This window comes from Aulonocara sp. 'chitande type north' Nkhata Bay, linkage group LG7, assembly GCF_057382095.1.
Source record: "Aulonocara sp. 'chitande type north' Nkhata Bay isolate Kocher_YH1m ecotype deep benthic linkage group LG7, A_spYH_male_GT1.1, whole genome shotgun sequence".
Taxonomy (NCBI): domain Eukaryota; kingdom Metazoa; phylum Chordata; class Actinopteri; order Cichliformes; family Cichlidae; genus Aulonocara; species Aulonocara sp. 'chitande type north' Nkhata Bay.
This window is the reverse complement of record NC_141350.1, coordinates 7,753,797-7,773,648: the sequence shown is the minus strand read 5'-3', so window position 1 is coordinate 7,773,648 and position 19,852 is coordinate 7,753,797. Positions and strand designations below refer to the sequence as shown.

The 19,852-nt window shown below is 39.4% G+C and overlaps 2 protein-coding genes across 3 annotated transcripts in view; one reads left to right on the top strand and one right to left on the bottom strand.

Annotated features, from left to right (window-relative positions):
* The window catches only part of banp (BTG3 associated nuclear protein), a 40,189-nt gene extending 25,259 nt beyond the window's left edge, over positions 1-14,930 (bottom strand). Inside the window, exons 1-9 of one of the 2 annotated variants that reach the window (XM_086298265.1) lie at positions 14,753-14,930; positions 7,752-7,830; positions 7,461-7,570; positions 7,170-7,369; positions 6,988-7,044; positions 6,643-6,815; positions 5,323-5,562; positions 3,432-3,590; positions 330-451 (exon numbers count right to left, since the gene is read on the bottom strand). In XM_086298265.1, coding sequence (XP_086154391.1) covers positions 330-451; positions 3,432-3,590; positions 5,323-5,562; positions 6,643-6,815; positions 6,988-7,044; positions 7,170-7,369; positions 7,461-7,570; positions 7,752-7,821 — 1,131 coding nt within the window. In that variant the 5' untranslated portion in view covers positions 7,822-7,830; positions 14,753-14,930. Of the gene's footprint in view, positions 1-329; positions 452-3,431; positions 3,591-5,322; positions 5,563-6,642; positions 6,816-6,987; positions 7,078-7,169; positions 7,370-7,460; positions 7,571-7,751; positions 7,831-14,752 lie in introns of both variants that reach the window. The other variant, XM_086298264.1, reaches the window with a different exon arrangement.
* Positions 14,931-19,730: 4,800 nt separating this feature from the next.
* fbxo31 (F-box protein 31) overlaps positions 19,731-19,852 on the top strand; it is a 13,317-nt gene continuing 13,195 nt past the window's right edge. Inside the window, exon 1 of the mRNA XM_086298262.1 lies at positions 19,731-19,852. This exon is cut by the window's right edge and continues 403 nt beyond it. Coding sequence (XP_086154388.1) covers positions 19,832-19,852 — 21 coding nt within the window. The 5' untranslated portion in view covers positions 19,731-19,831.

The window sequence follows — 19,852 nt, the reverse complement described above, 5'->3', positions numbered from 1 at the left end:
CTATCCGCCTACCTATAACACTGTACTGGGCCTGAACGCAACCTCTGACCATAGCATCTGTTCATGTACATCCCATGAGTCACTGGTTCACTGACATAATTTGCACTATTCCTCCAGAATGCTGTAAGGGTAATTGTAGTGGGTGGTGTGACCCATTCTAGTACACTATGAACTCAGCTCTGAGGGCCTCTTAGATAAAGTACACACATGACAAAGAAAAGAACAGAGATATGAGCAGAAAGATTTTCTTCTGTTGTGTTTGCCAATCAATAAAAATGTTTTCTTATGAATTTAAAGAGAGTTGGAAATAAAAAAAATCTGACACTCACCACCTGAACTTGTCCATCTTCACCAATACGGTGAAACTGGACCTGCTGATTGGCCAATGTATAGTGCAAGGTTTGTTGAGTGGCAGTCTCAATGTGAGCCGTTTCTTCTGTGATTCCTTCCTCTAGATAAGAAAAGCAATAAGATTAGTGATGCACTCATGTACACAGTAAAAACAGGTGAGAAATAGCTTTCAATGGATTCCAGGATACATAACCAAATTCTAATAAGAAATTCTGGATCATCCTAGGCCATCCACAGAATATTACGGTTTTTAAAATGTATCAGACACTTAAATATACATTAAAGACTCCAGAGAATCATCAAACAGATTCATGGTGTAGCAGCCAAACTCAGGGTCTGGGGTTTGTTATCAGAACAGCAGTCTGAAAGCCTGACCAGACCTGGCCATCATCCCACGGAAATGCACAACAGCATCTACAGAGATGTCAAATAGATATCAGTACCCTCATCCAAAGTGGAGCCTGGCCGCAAAATAAAATATCACTTTCTCGTTTTCAATGTTTAAATATAAAGTAATAAAAGACCTATTTACAAGAAGTGACATTAATGAGAAAAGTAGTCGGATTGCTTTTTTAAGCATGAAAACAAAGAAATTTGCAACATGAGGAAGAACTCTTGCTTGGTAAATTTTGGACTCTATATGATAATTGATTATTAAATATTCCAGTTCTGATTTATGCAAAATGACTAATTTGTGTTTGTGATTTATGTTATTTGATGCATTTGCAACTAATATTTTGCATTGTACATTCTGGGGTGTTTGTGGCTCATAAAGGCGGGGCCTGACAACCCACACCTAATTTGTGCTCATGGGTTATTTGGGTTTCCCCTGCAGTCTTACATTTCTCTGGTCAGAGGTGAGAGGTTTTGACTCACAGGGAGGGAAGGACTGCAGGCATTGTGTGCAGATTACAACCATCTGCAGAAACTGCTTTTGGGTTCCGGTCTTGAAATAGCTTTCATGTAGCTGAAAATAACTAGCTAATAAATAGCTAAAATAAGATGAAGCAAAGTACTCTGTGTCTCTGTGGTTGTTGACTGTTTTCACTCCTGCCAAAAAGCAGTTTTAAAAAAAAAACGTGGAAATTGATTTAATTCACCCTTTGCTGCAAATAAGGCTATCTATCCCAAACCATTATAATAGTAGTGTTTTTTTCAATTCTCAATTTTGGATTCCCAAATTTGCCTACTAATATTTGCTCCTGCAAAACACTGAAGTGGGATTCATGGTCCTATATAGTCATCCGTTTGCATTGCCCTTAACCAGTGCACTCGCTGGTTGATGGCATTGGCTGTTGTGATGGCAACCCCCAAACCACACGGTGGACATGATTTGGAGCAGTCAAGCTGAAGGGGCTATATGAGGCTTCATTAGTCTTTTGGACTCCAACCACTGCCGACAGGTACCGACAGGCCAAGGAGAGTGTGGCTCTGGCAGCAGCTGAAGCAAAAACTTCAGTAAGAGGGGAGTTTGATGAGGCCATGGAAGAAGTCTTTCAGTCGGCCTTGAATTGATTCTGGCAAACCATGAGGTGAGTCAAAAGGAGAAAACACTGCTCTATCGTTCCCTAGGAAAGTCTATGCCAGCGTACTAGAAAGGAGAGTCCATCAGTTAGTCAAACCTTGGATTCAGGAAGAACAAACCAGTTTTCCTCCTGGTCAAAGAACTCTTTATCCTTTGGAGGATATTGGAGGGTGTAAAGGATGCAAAGGAGTCTATAAGTCTATACGAGTTCTGGGTAGTGAACAAAATAACAAGATCACAGATAAAAGTGACAAAAATAAAAGTTCCCCTAAAGAGTGGCTGGCCCCTTAGCCAGTCACTCAGGTTGAGAAGTTCAGTCACTTCAAATCAAATCAAATCAAATCACTTTTTATTGTCACATCACATGTGCAGGCACACTGGCACAGCACATGCGAGTGAAATTCTTGTGTGCGAGCCCCACAAGCAACACTTTGGACAGACTCAGAGTAAAGTACTCTACACACTGAAAGGATAGATCGAAACTCCAGTAGAGGTGGTTTAGGCATGTGATAAGTATGTCTACTCGCTGGAACAATGGGGTGATTACACCTCTTGGCTGGCCTAGGAAAGCCTTGAATGAACTGGAGGAGATGGCTGGGGAGAAGGAGACTGGGCTTCTCTGCTTAGACTGCTACCCCTGGTTGGATGGATGGATATAGAGATGCACTTTGTGCAGTCCTACAAAAAGTCAACATTGCCTGAATGCAATAACGCTAAGAGTAGGTAAAATGGTGATTAGTTAAAAAGCTGGATTGAACAGAAAAGAGAACGGAAGATTCACTTCCAAGAGAAAGACACACAAGAAAATCACAGATTAGAAAAAACAAAACAGAGACGATGTCCCCATTAGGAGTTTGGACACCGTTACAAAATGTAGCCAAGGACCTGCAAAATGTCTAGCATCTACATATTGCCATTCCAGGAACTTGGTGAAAATCCTGAATATTAGCAGGTGCAATTAATTTCAAACATTTTGAAAATAAGGTAGGTGTGCCCAAATGAACTATTTGATGTGATCTAAATAATAGCAACCATATAAAACGTGCCAAGCATCATCCAGAATCTGCATGGAGAATGTGCGTGGCACAAGACACAGAGGGTGGGTTTATTACTCACCAAATAAAAATGCATGCATATTTACAGAGAACAACTGGTTTAGTCCATCTGTTGACCCATCCTCAAACCAAACGTGACCTCATACTTTTGCTCAGACATACTGAGCAAAAGTATTTACAAATCGAGATTGTGTGACTGCAGAGCTCTTTTAAAGATGAATCCAGTGGTTTCACTTTCTGCTCCACTGACACTGACAAACAGAAAACTAGTTTTCTAACTGGCCTATAAATAAAAACAAAGAGTGTGCAACAGATGTCTCCTTCTGCTGCAGTTTACTTTTACAATTTTGCCTCTACTTTGATCAGAGAATAATTACAGAAAACTAGCTAAATTTATCTCCACATTAAGACAAATGAACGTGTACCAGTGATGTTAGAAACATTTATACTTATGTAACAAGCCTCTGGTAAAAAAAAAAAAACAACAACCTGTACTTTACCTGTGACTGTGTTGCGAGGTGTTCGTTTAGAGAAGCTCTTGACAGCCAGACTCTGACCACGTTGCTTGCGTCTCCAAGCAGTGCGACACTTTGAGTCAATGCTCTGCTTGATCCGGTACCAGTCTGATTCGGTGATGCCAAATTTGTGGAATAAGTGGCCTGTGGGAGCATGAAGAGGTCAATGTTACCTAAGGTTTAAATCAACAACCTAAAATTAGTGAAATATTCCTTACTTCATTTGTCTCGTTCAGTCTCTTTCAGTACTGATGGGAATAAAATATTTTGCTTTTAGCTTTGGTGACTTTCTATACACTTAAATATTAACACATTCAACTGGTGGCAAGAGCATGAGCAGATTGCTCATTACTTAAGGCTTAATTCTTAACATTTTTAGAAGAATACAGTCATATAGCTTATACTTTAAAAAAAACACATTAGGAATTTTTCAGATCCACATGCAGAAAGGGGGGGGGGGGGGTAATAAATACCTAAATAAATAAAATCGCACTTGATCCAAAACATGTAATACTGCAGATTCATCCTGCTGAAATTGTGTGCTCGATGTGAACGGCACACCATATTCGTACACATTTTACACATCAGGTGTGTAAAAGCCCCTGATTTGCAATTGGTAGTTACTCTGTAGGTAAGGTAAATTGTCCTTTCTTTTTTGTTGTTCTCCTCTGAATGGGAACCATACATAGAACAAATAATGGCTCATACTTCAGTGACATCACTCTTCCTCATTAGCAAATGAACACACCCTGGAAATCCTCCCTATTTTAGATAACACTTTATATAGCTCAAAATGACTGAGCAAGTCTATAAACTTCTCAGAGAAGTGTTAACAGAGATCAGGGCAGAGGGTCATTTCCCCAAAGACTTTCGTAGAACGGGAGCCACATATATCGCCCCCTGGCAGCCCAAAGATAGAATGCAGGTTTAAGACACTGGGTTTGGTTTGACTTTTTCATTTTCCCAGAAGCAACATTTACCTTTTACACTCGCTTTGGCCTGAACAAATCTACATGTAACTACACACCCATGCTGTTGAGAGGAAATAGAGTCTGACCGGCCAAACTACAAGGCAGCAAAAAGGCATGATGGTGTGTGCTGTGGGGATACTTCTTTCTTACCTCAGTACAGCTGGCCAGTCATGGTGTGACTAGGTTGTGATTGTTGGATCTTTTTTGTTTTGCCTTGTCCAGACACTTACAGCAAAGGGTTACCAAGACATCCCTTAGCCAAGTGGACAAGGTGTGGGAGGAGGGGATTTCTGACTATTTGACCATCTTACATGCAGTTCACAAAGAATATTAATTCTGCTTATGTCTACTTGCACCAATGGGGGATACAGTGGGTACATCAGAACTCTGGAGCATAGGTTACAGATAACTGAGACCCTTTTAACACTGTAAGAAGGGCCTATAGTTATATAAATAAATACACTACCAGTGTAACCCTGACTCCACTTAATCAAGAATCAAAGAGTTTTTTGCACCGAGAGTGACTCCATTAAGATCTTTCTACTAGACATGTGCTTGTCGTTTAGAGTCTGGTATGTTCTGAAATGTGTTGCACATTAATGCATGTGTGCAATGATGAATGGATGTTGTTGTAACCCGTCTTGGGAATACAGAGTGCAGTCTATTTTCTGTGTTTTACTCAGTGCCGCTTTGTACGAAATGCGGGATGAAACGTGGAAAGGTCTCAGAGAGTTCATTTATTACTTAAAATCAAAAACTGAAAAAGTCAAACCCTGCATGACAAATAGCATGTCAATCAGCTTGTCATGGAAGTATGTTCACTACCAGACCTACCACTGCTCTGTCAAAAACAAATAGTCCCCCAAAAATTACCAGTATTAGATGGTTATGTTATCAAGACTCACAGCGGATGCCGTAGATCATAAGTGGGTCCAGCTGCTTCTTTCCATGTTTGCCCTGCCCAGAGAGATTTGACATGGCCTGGACCTCACGGTGGAATAGGTAGTCCAGCAGCGTCAGCGCCATTTTCTCTGCTGTGCGACAGTTTGTGCTGATATGAAGCATATCAGCTGCAGATATTGGACAGCGAACTCGCATCTCTGGGTTGTTCTCATCTCCTAACCAGGTGCCGGCTGGATAATCATCTAAAGAACAGAGGAGGAACGGCTCTTCAAAGAGTTGCACAGATTGAGAAATATTTTACAGCAACAGCCACTGAGATAATTGATATAATATGACAGCACCCCCATGTGGCAGTAAAAAGGAAGTGAGTGAATTTGTGTAAAACTTAGTATAACTGTTATAAAAAAACAGAATATGTGGTTTGGTCACAGTGTATGCTAGCTATTAAGTAAACCACATGACCAATGCATTAGGCATATGGTAACATCTAACTTGCTGACTAACAGAAATTTTTATAATGGTAACCCAAAGTTGCAAATGAATGAATAATAGTTTGCCTTTGAAGGTAACCAAGAAATTCAGATCCAATAAAAATTATCCAACCAGCAAGCACAACAATGGGACAATGTGGACTTCGTTTAAGTTTGCATAGTTAACTATTTTCTCTTGGTTTCAGACAGAAAAACACAGTAATGCAACTCAAGGCATGAATAATGCCTAACAGCATCTGAGGCAGAAAAACAGGGAAATTAACACATCAGCACAGTTTGCCATCTATTTAATATGGAGATTAGCTGAAAGAGTCACGTTAGACACATTAAACAACTAAAAACTGAACAAAACATTCAAAATCAATTACTGAGAGGTCTAAAAATGTCAGGGGGTAATTTACTGCAAGTGACTTTTCCTTAGAGTTGATGCAGATGAACATGTTGAGCACTGTGTACTTTTAGTGCATAAGTGTTTTTGCTATTAGTGGGATTGCAGATGGGACATTGTTGAGGCTTGTTGCTGTGAAGTCGCCAAAGATCAGGAAGTCATTTTGAAAGAAAAAAAAAAAAGGCTGAAAAACCCCTAGCTTTTTCCCCCCCTGCCACAATCAGTAATGGTAGTGCTCACCATATGTGACTGTCACTTTCTACTGTAGAAAAATTGTGATACAGAAATTTTGAACACATGGCAGAACTAAGTTTGAAAATGAGTAACATGGGCATTAAAAACAACCTATGGCTCTATGTAAGTAATATACTTGTCCTTTTCTAATTTTAAGAAGAAACTAAAGATATGTGCCTTGCTGTGCCTCTTCACCAGCGTGGTCATACCTTCTGCATTGAGTGTGATGAGAGTGACATTTTGGCCTTTCTGTGCATTGCTTGATTGACCACCGTTGGAAACACAATCACTGGCCTCTGAGCCACTCTCCTGTTCCTCTTGACTCTCTTCTGGGCCAGGGACCTTTACTAGGATGGTGTTGTGTCGCCTCCTGGTCACTGTGCTGCAAAGAAACACAATGCATTGACAGATCTTGTTTGGCCAGAAAAACAAAATAGGTACACTCAGACTATTAGCTCAACTGAAAAATTGTTATAAGGCAGTAACTTGACATAACTTGTGTGGTGGTGTGTTTGGACAGATATAACATACAGTATAATAAGTGTGCCACTCACTTGCTAAGCAGGTTCTCCAGAGGAGTGTCTTCTGGACTTGAGGGCTTCGGCGGTTCACTGCTCACAATAACATTTGTTTGTGGGACAACACTGAGAGCAAAACAAATAGTTTTCATTTTCATTGAACTTTTAACCTGCCTGACTGACTGGTGGCCAATATGGCACCAACATTTAGAGCTTACCATCGCACTTTGTTCCAAGTCTGAGTGGCCCCTTGAGGGGATCCTGCAACCATAGGAACCTGAATGGGACTTCTGGCACATGGTGCCATGCTATCCAGTTTGCGTGCAAGGTTTTTGCATGCAGCATCCAGAGACTGTAGCTTTGACTCAATTCCCTCCAGCCGCTGGCTGATTGACCCAGTGAATGATACCAACAAGTTCTGAAAAAAATTCAAAAGCAAAATTAAGCTCTACCAACTACATATAAATGTATGACCAGTAAACAGTATATGGTTTATAAAGAGCTGCTACCTTAATAAGAGCGATATCTTGATTGCTATTGTTATTCTCCTGGCCGTTGCTTAATTTCCTTCTTTTCTTCTGAGACCTTTCTTCATCATCTTCATGATTGTCCATCATGTCTGCCATGAATCAAAGGAAAAGACACCCTCAAAACAACACACCAAACCATCCTGTTAGATTTTACTTCAAGAGTGAAGGTGTGCTTCTACACAGGAGAAAAGTACTAACTGTCTGCTTAATCCTAACCTTATATTATAAAAAGAGTCTAATGACCTTTTTTTTTTTGCAAAGGAATCTTACCAGTACGATTTTCCTGGTTAAAGTCCTCCACTGTTATTTGCACAATTTCATTCAGCTCTTGTTCAGACATTGTTCACCGCTGAAATGCAGGAAGAACATGTTCAACTTAAAAAGACATTAAAATATTCATTTACTGATATGTTTATATAAATTAAAATATCTTTTTGCTGTCTGTTTCTATTTACACATTAGCAGTGGGCAATATGATTGTAGGGAATTTCTGTTTTCTTTGTATTATTGTATAGAATAGAATACAATAGAATAGAATAGAATAGTCCTTAATTGTCATTGTACATGTACATCGAAAATATGGGTGCTCCATGCCAACTGCGCAGGAATAAAATATAAATAATAAGACAACAGGAATAAATAGTAAAAAGGAGAGATAAACCAATTAGAGGAATATATACAAATATAAGAGAAAGGCACACATTGGAGAACAGAGTGCTTGGAAGTAGTTTAAAGGAATTGGTCTGAGTATAGAGTCCTTATGTGAGTGGCCTGAGTGATGAGAGTTACTCGGACAATGGTTCAGATTGGTGAGGTGCGGGGGGATAGTTTTTGTTAACAGTCTGAATAGCCCAGGAGAAGAAGCTGTTTGTGAATCCGGAGGTGTGGGACCTGATTCAACTGAGGCACGGACCAGAGGGCAGCAGGTCAAACAGGTTTCTCAGTAGTGGCCCCCTGCGTACCAAACATCCAGGCAGTAGGAGGGCATGCTCTCCACTGAAGAGTGGTAGAAGGCCAGCAGCAGGTTCTGGTTCAGGTTATTCTGCCTCAGGACACAGAGAAAGTGCAGCCACTCTTGGGCCTTCTTTACCAGGGCATTTGTGTTGTGGTCCAGGTGAGATCAGTGGACATAAAGTGCTGTGAGGCAACTGTTGTTGTGATATGGTACCATTTTAAATAACGCTCAATTGAATTGGATTGAAACTCTTTTGTGCCATGTAATAGTGCCGTGCAGAGATAAACCAACATTAGGTATATTAAAAAAAATCATGCACAGACACCTGTGGCTGCAGGAAGAATGCTACTGTGTGTGTATTTCCCTTCACTGTAAGCAGCAGTGAAGCTGCCTTTGACATTCTACTCACATTTTAGGCATAACAACAGCCCTGGGCACCTTCTTCAGTTTGAAGTCTATTTTCTTCTGTTTTGCATGCAAGAGAAGTATCGTGTATTGGACTCTTAAAGTAGCCAAAATGTAGGTAACCACAAAACAGTGGGTGAAGACAATGACCGAGGCCTGCAGCTGCAGCTGCATGCACACTGCTTCCACTAAATACACTAAATAACATGTGTAGCAGAGTGTGAGAAACAATTTAACTAAAGAGGCAGTGTTCTTCTCAAGACTGTTAAAACAGTACTGGAATAAACAACCCACTTTCTAAAGGTTTACGAACTGATGATTAGGTAATAATGCTACATAAATAACAACCATATTCCTTTAGTCTCAAAAGCTGACTTTGTGTTGGCTGCTAAAGAACTACTACCCCTGGCAGAGAAGAAATGCAAAACCAAAAAAAATGATTTGAGCATACAGTGTGCCTCAGCTTTTCAGATCAATCCATCATTTGAAACATTCAGTTACAATTTACTGGCAGTGGTCAACATCCTCAAGTCCAGTATTCATGACAGGATTTCCGAAAAAGGCATTCGTGCCATTTATCTTTTACATGAAGTCTCAAGTTTTCATGACACATACTGTGCTTGTATCTGATGTTCTACAATTTATGCTCAAATACTTGGTTGGGTACGTTTGTGTGTGTGCAGTTAATCATTATTTTTGAAAAAATTAATATAATGTTATTAAAGTATTCGAATACCTTAGCAGTATTCGTGTTGTGTGCACCACAAGGTTTACTTATGTAATCTCAAAGGTCCTCTTCCATTAAGTGTAGCTTTATATAATAACCACTATGTTATCAATAGTACAACAATAAAGGTTCTCTCCTTCAGTACAAATGTTTGACATGTTTAGTTAAGTTTTATCTTTTCTTGTCCTCACACAGGAACTCCATATTCTTAAACCAAGTACAACTCTGGGCTCTATAACAAAAGATAGATCTCTACAAAAATGCCTGTGTCCTGAGTAACACTTCAAAGTGGCAGTTACTACGACGGAATATTAGGAGCACATTAAAAGAAAAGCAATACTGTTGATCGTTTTAATAATAAAATAGTGGAAACGTGGAGATCATCATTGTTGTGTCAAGACAAACTGCCATATTTTCTATACCTGTACAAAAATCCTTTGTTTAGATGAATTAGTGAAACAAATTAATTAGCCTTTCTGTGATACAACATACATCCTCTTCATTGGACAAGAGTGGAACCATCAACAACCTTGCATCTGTCCATTACCAGCCATTTAATTTTGTACAAACCCACTCTTCTTAATTTGTGTTTTTGTCTATCTGACCAGATGCATCTTTCTGCAGCATATTTTTGACTTATCACTTTATACTTATCAAGAGATGAGAAATCATATGCTTCCTTGTAGAGCTGGGCGATATGAGATTTTTTCATATCAAAAAAAAGCCCTTTGCATAGCGGCTGATCCCACACACCCAATGCAAAGCTTCTTCAAGCTGCTGCCGTCGGGGAGGAGACTGCGGAGTCTCCAGGCCAGGACCAGCAGGCTGAAGGACAGCTTCATCCATCAGGCTGTCAGGAAGCTTAACTCCCTCCCGATTCTGCCCCCTCTCCCCTCTCTCCTCCACGGTCTCACTGAACTCTGTCACACACACACAAACACACACTCTCTCTGACTCACTCACTGGCCTGCACCAGTTACCAGTCACTTTGTGGAGCATTGGACTGCCATTACCTCATAAGACTTTGTTGTTACACTTTCTCTTACCGTACATTACCAAATCTCCATTTGCACTATTTGCCTATTTGCACTACTCTGCCTGGTTTACACTCAATGTCACTTACCCATTATATTGTATATTATATAGCTTTCTTGTTATATGTAAAATTGTATTTATTTAAATTTTTACTTTTTAATTATTTTACTTGCATTTTTTAATCACTTTTATATTTAAATATATTTAAATGTTCATTTGCTATTTATCTAGGGAGTGAAGAGTAACGCAATTTCTATTCTCCGTATGTCCTGTACATGTGGCAGAATCGACAAATAAAGTTGACTTTGACTTTGACTTTGACTTTGATATCACGATATGTTTTTTTCATTTCAGGCGATAACGATATCTATCACGATATAAGCCAAATAACTATATTTGTAAGATTTAAATGTGCCGTTGCTCACAAGTAAAATGTGAAATATTTCTATTTCTATGCTGTGGTGTGCTGGGGGAGCAGCACAGCAAAGAAGGACTCATCCAGGCTGGAGAAACTGATCAGGAGGGCTAGCTCTGTGGTCGGCATGAAGCTGGACACTCTGGTGACAGTGGCAGAGAAAAGGACATTAAAGAAACTGATGGACATTATGGACAATGCCAGGCATCCTCTGCACACGGCCATAAACAATCAGAAGAGTCTGTTCAGTGACAGGTTGCTTCTCCCAAAGACAAGAACTAACAGACTTAAAAACTCCTTTGTCCCACACGCCATCAGACTGTTTAACTCCTCTCTGGTGGGGAGAGGGAGGGGAAACAGGAGGACAAAGGAGGGAACAACTAAGCTGTAGTGCCTCTTCACCTCACTGTACAATACCTTTTGTGCAATACTTTTGTAAATAGTCAACGGTGCAATAGACTCAATACTTGAAATGTGCAATTCACTTGTATTTTTATTTTTATTCCTATTTATTCTATTTATCCCCTTCGTATATTTTATTTATATTGTCTCTGTATTTATATATATGTGTGTGTGTATAACTCTGTAACTTCTGTCGGTGCTGTGCTTTTTTGGAAATCGAATTTCCCAGAGGAACCCACCCGAGGGATTAATAAAGTTCTATCTTATCTTATCTTATCTTAAATAATCAGCAGCTTGTTTTTATTTAAATATTTATTTCCCATAATAAGTTCAACAGGGTAGATGTACTTAAGGAACATGAGACTTTTTCAGATAAATAAAGGCAAATATTGCAAACTACACAAAAGGCAGCCGCTAAAGCGTTTAAGTTTCAAAATAGGACAAACGAAACAGACTAAATTGTCAATTCCACTTAGAAACAAAATATTAATTCTAAAAATAAATCTTAGTTTGTTTTACAGAAGAACAGACAAAACTGACTAACTTTTGTCAATATCAAATAAACTGAGAACTAAAAGGAAATTCTCAATCTCTCCTTGTTGTATAGCTGAGCTTTTCAAACAGTTTTAACAGTTACTTTAGTCTGACAAAAGCCGAATGACGAATTAGCGCTTCCAGTCAGAGACTGAGGCTACGTCCACACGTACACGGGTATTTTTGAAAACTGAGATTTTCCATTTTCGTTTTAAAAAATAATCCCGTCCACACATAAAGGCAGAAATGAAGGAAAACGCTGCTATGAACATGCCAAAGCAGCAGGTGGCGCTAGATTCCTAACCGTGCCTAAATGTTGGCCAATCAGAAGTCTAGAAGCCTCGGTGGGAAAAAGTAAACAAAGCTGGGGCATAGAAGCAGAACCGAGTCGTATGTGTGGAGGGACAGTAACTGTGTGTATATGTAAGCATTTAAACACTGCAGAGAGTAGAATTAACAGTAACAGTATTGTAGAAATTCATTTCACCGAAACAATAACGTGGCGCAGTGTGACGCATGCACCAGTTTATTGTATTTCCAGACTTGCTTTCGGCACAATTTACAGTGCACGCTACTCTGTTTTTGTCAGACTTGAAATAGCCGAAATACCTTCACACTACGGAACTTCTATGGCTCTTCCGTTTGACAATCTCTCCGGCATTGGAACCATCATCTGTTTTCTCTTCGGTCACGCTCGGTTGATTTTTCTAGTCAGCACACTCATTTCCTCCATTACGCGCTGGCTCCATTACCCGCTGGCTGCTTCCCAAACAAACACACGTGCGGCTTGGCACTTGTGCTGTACGTAACAAGTCACGCGACGTGACGCTGCGGCCGTGACGCTGCGGCTCTGCGCTACTTAATTTGGATTGGCTGACCTTTTTTTTTTTTTTTTTTTGAGGACAAGAGCGGCGAGGTCTATCGCGATAGCTTAATTTCTCTATCGAGTAAAAGTTATATCGCGATACATATCGTTATCGTTCTATCGCCCAGCTCTACTTCCTTGTTACTAAAACCGATTCTGAAGTACGGTTTCCCTAACCCAGAGACTATGGCAACTGTGGCAGTTTGTTTTGTGTAATCGCCACATATAATTTTTCTCCCCCTTATAATAGTATTTTGACTTTAATCTCAAAATGATCGATAATATTTTTTTCTTAATGTGGTCCTAATACTCATACATACTCATACAGTTAGGGTTACACTTTTAATAAGCTACCTTTACACAACAAATATATGACAAAGTAACTCCCACAAAACTGTCAAATTCAGTAACCCAAGAAAGATCTAGCACTTACACACTCCAAACTAATTTATTTTTGCAAGTTGCAGTAGAGTATTTGCAACTTCTGATCCGTGTATCAGTTCACTTGAATACATGTTATAAGTTGTCCTGTTTTGAGCCTTTATGTATTGCCAAATATTGAAAAAAAAATCCTGTATAATTCATCTAATTTTAGCTGCTGCTTTTCATTTGTTGCATTGCTTTGTTTGCCTACTTTCAAGGTTTCCTTGGTCTTTGTGTCATAACTGCACAATTGCTTTAGTGATTTGCCTACATTTTGGAAACAAAATGTTGGAGCTGTAATGCAAATGCTAACACCAACACATTTTTAGCGCAGTTGTGGAACAAATTATTAAAAATAAAAGTATTACTCCAGAAATGCACAGCACCTCAATTAAAATGTGTGAGAGAAGGATCCATCTATTGTAAATACAAGGCTTATATCCTCATAACAGCCACGAATAAACTAACAATCATGTTGTGTGTATGAGAAATGATATCCAGAGTCATGATCTCGCAGCTTTGTCTTCCTGAGTCATTTCCTCGTTTCCCAAACATGGCAAAAAAGCATAGATGCATAAGGGAAAATTACAATAATCAAAGTATGACATTTTTATGTGGGCCCGTCTCTACGTAACTAACAAAAGCATGGATTGCAGCTTAAGAGTAATAGTTTGCGCCATTACTTTACATTTAAAAAAAGAATAATAAATGTGTGTTTTGTCCTTAAACTTACACAAAGGAAACTTTGTTACTGAAGACACACACCATTTATGTAAGAGGGTTTATTTGAATGCTATGCCCAACATAAAATGAGCGAAAATCAGTTTTAGAGTAGCTCAACTAAATTAAGCCCTATGTAAAACGGTCTGAAATTGCAAAAAGCTCCTGGCGCTTTTTTTAAAGCAGGCTACCGTTACCTGTGATAGTGGCTAGCTATAAGGAAACGCGGTCGTACACAGCTGTTTCAGGCTATTTTCTTTAGACTTTAGCTGCTTAGCCTAGATTACTACAGTTTAGCTTACAAATATAAAGAAATGGCACGGAGCTGGTACACGTCTACTAGCCAAACTAACGAGCTTTAGATTGGTTAGTTAACTGGGCGGGGGTCTGACGATGCTAAACACAGGCGAATAAACGGAGGAAAACTAACTTGGAGCATCTATTTGTTATGTATCTATGTAATGCGACTAGACATACGGTTCAAAACTACTGTACTTCAGATATTTTATTTATTTTTCATTAGTTAATTAGCGTCAGCAGAATCATAACTAGCACCTAATGTTAGCTGCCGCTACAAAATCGGATTTGAAAGCTTGCATGCTAACTTAAAGGAGACGCTATTTAAGCTAGCGTGGTAGTTAGCATGCTAGTTGGGCCTAAAGGCCTTTGGAGCGTAATGCAAAATTCGTTTAATGCTGAAGCAATCGCTAAATTAAATGTGATTTTGATGCAGCTTCTCTCCTCATTCTCGCACACAACACATGTACCGTGTAAGATTGGGTTATATTACCGTGTGAATGGTGAATTCTCGTGTTGTTTGTAGAGCTTCCGATAATGGCGTCGTTCCTCGCGAGAGATGAGACCTTGCCTTCGTGTGCTTCACACGGAGGTTTCCTCAACGCTCATTCAAGGGAGCTCAGTCTGCAGGAGACCGCTTGTCACCGCTGTAGACGCCACTCACAGACTGCACGATTGCTTCTTTTCAAGCTGTTTTATCTGAATCTGAAAAAAGCCGAGTTCCATTAAATTGTACAGTTTATTCGACTACTCATCATGATACCCCATGAAAATAAAGCACAGTATCTTAATACAACCTCTGTGGCAAGCACTGAGATTGGATAAAGGGATAACATGTTTGTTTAACCCTGTAATTTTTAAACGTCCACAAAACGTTTCTTACATCCATGGTAATCCAACTCCTCAGGATTGTTTGTTATCTTGATTTAATCCTAGTCTTTGTTTGCATCAGTAGGTACCTTATAGAGTATATATTACTGTATTTTACTATTTTGGTTTCCCAGTGATTGGAGTAAATGGGTTTATTTTCCTCTACATTGTTTGCCCTTTTATGTAGATGATTTGGCACAAGAAATTAAGCAGGCCACTAACTATTGTTCACAATGTAGATGACTCTGATGTTTATTTCTGAGACAGATAATCAGCAAAAATGATAAAAAAAAAAAAAAAACAACAACAAAAACAAAGCAAATTCAGTTGAAACATTACAAAATTCAAGGTCAGCTGAAGCGCAAGTGTATTTTTATCAAGCGTTTTACATTTACTTGTTTGGTCTTCAGTGTACATATAAAGGTGTTTATTATATTCAAATAAACACGTTAACTATAGAGCAAGAATAATACGTGCAAAATGTTGCAGGATAGAGAAGAATAACTTATACAAACAATATATTTTATTTTATATATTAATATCATAGAATATGCCAATATCTAGTATAGAGCATATTGCTTTGCACTAAAATGTAACTCTCTCAACAACTGTGGTGAAGAGGTGGTGAGTGCTACAAGTAAAAGCAGCAAATGACCAGCAGATGGAGCGACTGGCAGGCTCAGTCCATCTTTCAGCTAGGCAGGGATTTGACACACTGTTTTTAGACATTTTTCTGTTCCTCTGGGTGATACAAGAATAAGAAAATGCAGCAGATATTAGGTTATTACAATCACTATATTAAGTGTCTATTAACTCTCCACATAGCAGTGGTTGCACTTTTCATCATTAAGAGCTGTATAGGTAGAGCTAGATAGCATTGTTTAAAAGGACTCAGATCTGCAGATGAGGCTCAAGGTTCAGTTCATAGTGCGAATGGTGATGCAGAAGGGCTGTTCCTGGTTGGAATACATGTCTGTAAATAAAAATATTTTTAAAATAACATATTCTTATATGCACACCAGTGTGCTACCATGGGAGAATTTTCTGCCATACATCTCAGAATCAGAATCAGAAAGGGTTTTATTGCCAAATGTTGAGCAGGTTTACAACATTAGGAAATTGCTGCGGTAATTAGTGCAAACATACTGTCATATAACGCTTAAATAGACATAAAAATAAGAATTAAAAGTGCTAAGTAGATAGATATATACATGAGTGCAGGTGGTGATCAGTGCCAAACATGGAATGATGCAGTGAACACAGTGTAGGGTCATGTGTTAGTGGTGGGAACAGTCATACGGTTATTGTTCATGAGTCCAACAGCAGAGGGGAAGAAACTGTTCTTATGGCGAGAGGTTCTGGTGCGACTGGACCCTCCTGCCTGAGGGGAGCAGGTCAAACAGACTGTGTCCAGGGTGAGAAGGGTCAGCTGTGATCCGAGCTGCACGCCCCAGTGTCCTGGAGGTGTACAGGTCCTGCAGAGATGGAAGTCTGCAGCCAATCACCTTCTCAGCAGAGCGCACAACACGCTGCAGTCTCTGTTTGTCCCTGATAGTGGCTCCAGCGTACCACACGGTGATGGAGGAGGTGAGGATGGACTCAATGATTGCAGTGTAGAATTGCATCATCGTCCGTGTTGGCAGGTTGAATTTCTTCAGCTGCCTCAGGAAGTACATCCTTCCTCCCACTCCCACTTCAGGTCCTGGGTGATGGTGGTACCCAGGAAGCGGAATGAGTCCACAGTGGTGATGAGGGTGTCAGTCAGGATGATGGGGGGGAGTGGGGCTGTGTGCTTCCTGAAGTTCACAATAATCTCCACTGTCTTCTGGGCATTCAGCACCAGGTTGTTGTGGCTGCACCAGGACAACAGACGTTCAACCTCCCTCCTGTAGGCAGACTCATCCCCGTCTGAGATGAGTCCAATAATGGTGGTGTCATCTGCAAACTTGATTAGCTTGACAGACTGATGGGTGGAGGTGCAGCAGTTGGTGTACAGGGAGAAGAGCAGAGGAGAAAGAACACAGCCCTGTGGGGAGCCGGTGCTGATGGTCCGGGAGTCCAAGACATTCTTTCCCAGCCTCACATGCTGCTTCCTGTCCGTCAGGAAGTCAGTGATCCACCGGCAGATGGGATCAGGCACATTCATCTGGGAAAGCTTGCCTTGGGGAAAATCTCCTCTGATATGTCTAAAAAATACTTTCCTCATTCAACCTGGTAAGTTTAGATTCATATGCCTAGAAAAAGGTGTCAGTTTCCAGTGGTCACGATGAAAAATGTTAGATCTTTCATACTGCATACATGGCTCGCTCATTTCCTTTCCCTTTTCTTATTTTATTTTTAAATGTCTACTGTTTGTTTGTTTGTTATTTAATTTCTGGGTTATTTTATGAATATAATCCTTTGTTTGATTCATTGTTCGGGCCTCCTCGATTTTCCTCATCATGTCCTAGTCCATTTAGAGAATGACAACATTTCAGATTGTCATCCAGGGTTATAAAGAGAACAGGAAACAGATTTAGTGTATGAGCAAGTACTCCTTTGTGTTGCAGTTGTCTCCAGTGATTACTATTATGAGTGTTGCTGCCAGAATGTTTATTGTTTAGCCTTCATTAAATGTGGAGACACTCACCCGTCTTTCTTAGAAAAAACAAGTGTCTTCTCAGCTGTGTCATTTTTTCCCTTTTTTCTTTTTTGGCCTTTCTTGTTTTCGGAGTAATCCTTGGTGGCGATATCTGTTGGGTGTAGGTATTTCAGAGCTCCGGCTGTTGAGGTTTAACCTTTCAAAATGCCTCTAATCCAGCAAGCGCTAGAAGATGGGAATATAAAGCTCAGTTTAGGCAGGATCAGGGGAAGTTTGTAGATTGTGGCCAAAAGGATTCAAATTACACTCGCCTGCATACATCAAGTGGCTAAGTGGCAGATGTCTAGTTAATGGTGTTTTGAATATGGCAGCATCTGAAGGAAGTGTTTGCTGGTATTAGATGAGTCTATATTAGATACAAACTGCAGGAATGATGACTTATGCTGCATTATTCCTAGAAACAAGTGATCAGAAACATCTCAGTCCTTTCTTCTGATTAACCTCGTATTGTGGTTTATCCTTTAGTTTAGCTTTTACTAAATAAATACAGGACTTTTTTTGAAACATGTGCTTTCATTCATAGTTTGACCTCACTGACATCCCTGAAAGTGAATGGCAGAGAATGGCACCAAAAAGGGCACTAGAGATATTATTTTATTAGTGGATATTATCACATGCTGTTCACCATTGTCTTGTTCATGTATATATGAAGACAGCATGACCACCAGTGTTAAACATTTTCTACAAGGGCGGCAATGCAGTTGGTTGCTCCCAAGATAGTGTGAGATGAATATCTGCTTTTAAGGTTATTATGAGAATGAGAACCTCTTGAATTCTTGAATTTCTGATCTTAAGCATACTACAGGACATGAATAGAATAGTAATGATCTTTAATAATAGGTATATAATAATAATAATATTATTAATAATAATAATAATAATAATAATAATAATAATATGTTAATCTGCCTGTAGCAGACTGGTTCCTGCTATATATTAATGTGAAAAAGGACAACTATGGAAAACATCCTGACTAAACATTCCCCTTCCACTCAAAAGTGGAAACTGCTTAAGGTGCAAGAAGATTAAAATTTCAGTTTTTGGAATTCAGGGTGGCATTTGATTGGTAAATAATAGAAATTTCTTTTTCCCTCACACAAATGGACGGCTAAATCAAAACTGACACCCCGTGTGAAGATGAAAAGTGCCAGTGAGTGAAAGGAAGGGCAGTCCTTAAATAATGTTTGACAGAAAAATGAGTAAAGGACAAAATAACTCAAAAGGCAATCATTGGCGGGGATATGAAGTGAGCTGGGGAAAAGTGAGAAAAGAAATAAAAATAGAAATCTTAGTGATTCGAATCTAACTGGACAGAAATAGTTAATTTTGTCTCTTTTTCACTTAGGAGTGTGAACAACACATTGTACATAACTGCTTTACATAAACTAACTCACAGAAAATATTGTGTTTTACAAAACTATAGTAGAATAACAAGCAATCAATGTTAAATTAGCATTAGAAATAGGTCTTGGTTTAGCAATGCCTGTCTTATAAAGATTGCTGTTTGATCCCTAGTTGAGTGCATGTTGCACAGAGAACAAAAACACCTCCCACCTCGACAAATATACAACCTAAAACATAAATGTTAAAATGCAATTATTGGTTATCAGTTTGGATATTATTCTGCACGGATTCATGCTTATTTTGAATGAAAGCATTTAATAAAGACTAATGTTACTATTTTAAATAACAGTAAACTGATCTTTTAGAGGGTGACTTTCTAAGCTTTTCTCCTAACTTAAAAAGGAACCATGTCGCTGCAAACTCTGCAGCTGTGTGACACGAGCTGATCCGTGACCTTTAAACCCTGTGTTAGTAAGCGGTTACAAAGAGCATTGTCTTTCAGGCATAGGCTACCCTTATAAACTTGCGTAACTGCAGGAGATACTGCACACTACCGTCGCTTTATGTTCAAAAGCAACAAACTACGCACTGTACGGGAACATTGTGACGTCAGATGAAATGCCTTTGCCCATGCTCGCGAGGACGAGGAAGGATCAGGCACACTGCAGCTGATGGATGTGTTGTAGTGATGTAATGTTGCCTGTTTGGTAACTACGGATGGCTGTTTGCGCCAGGCTC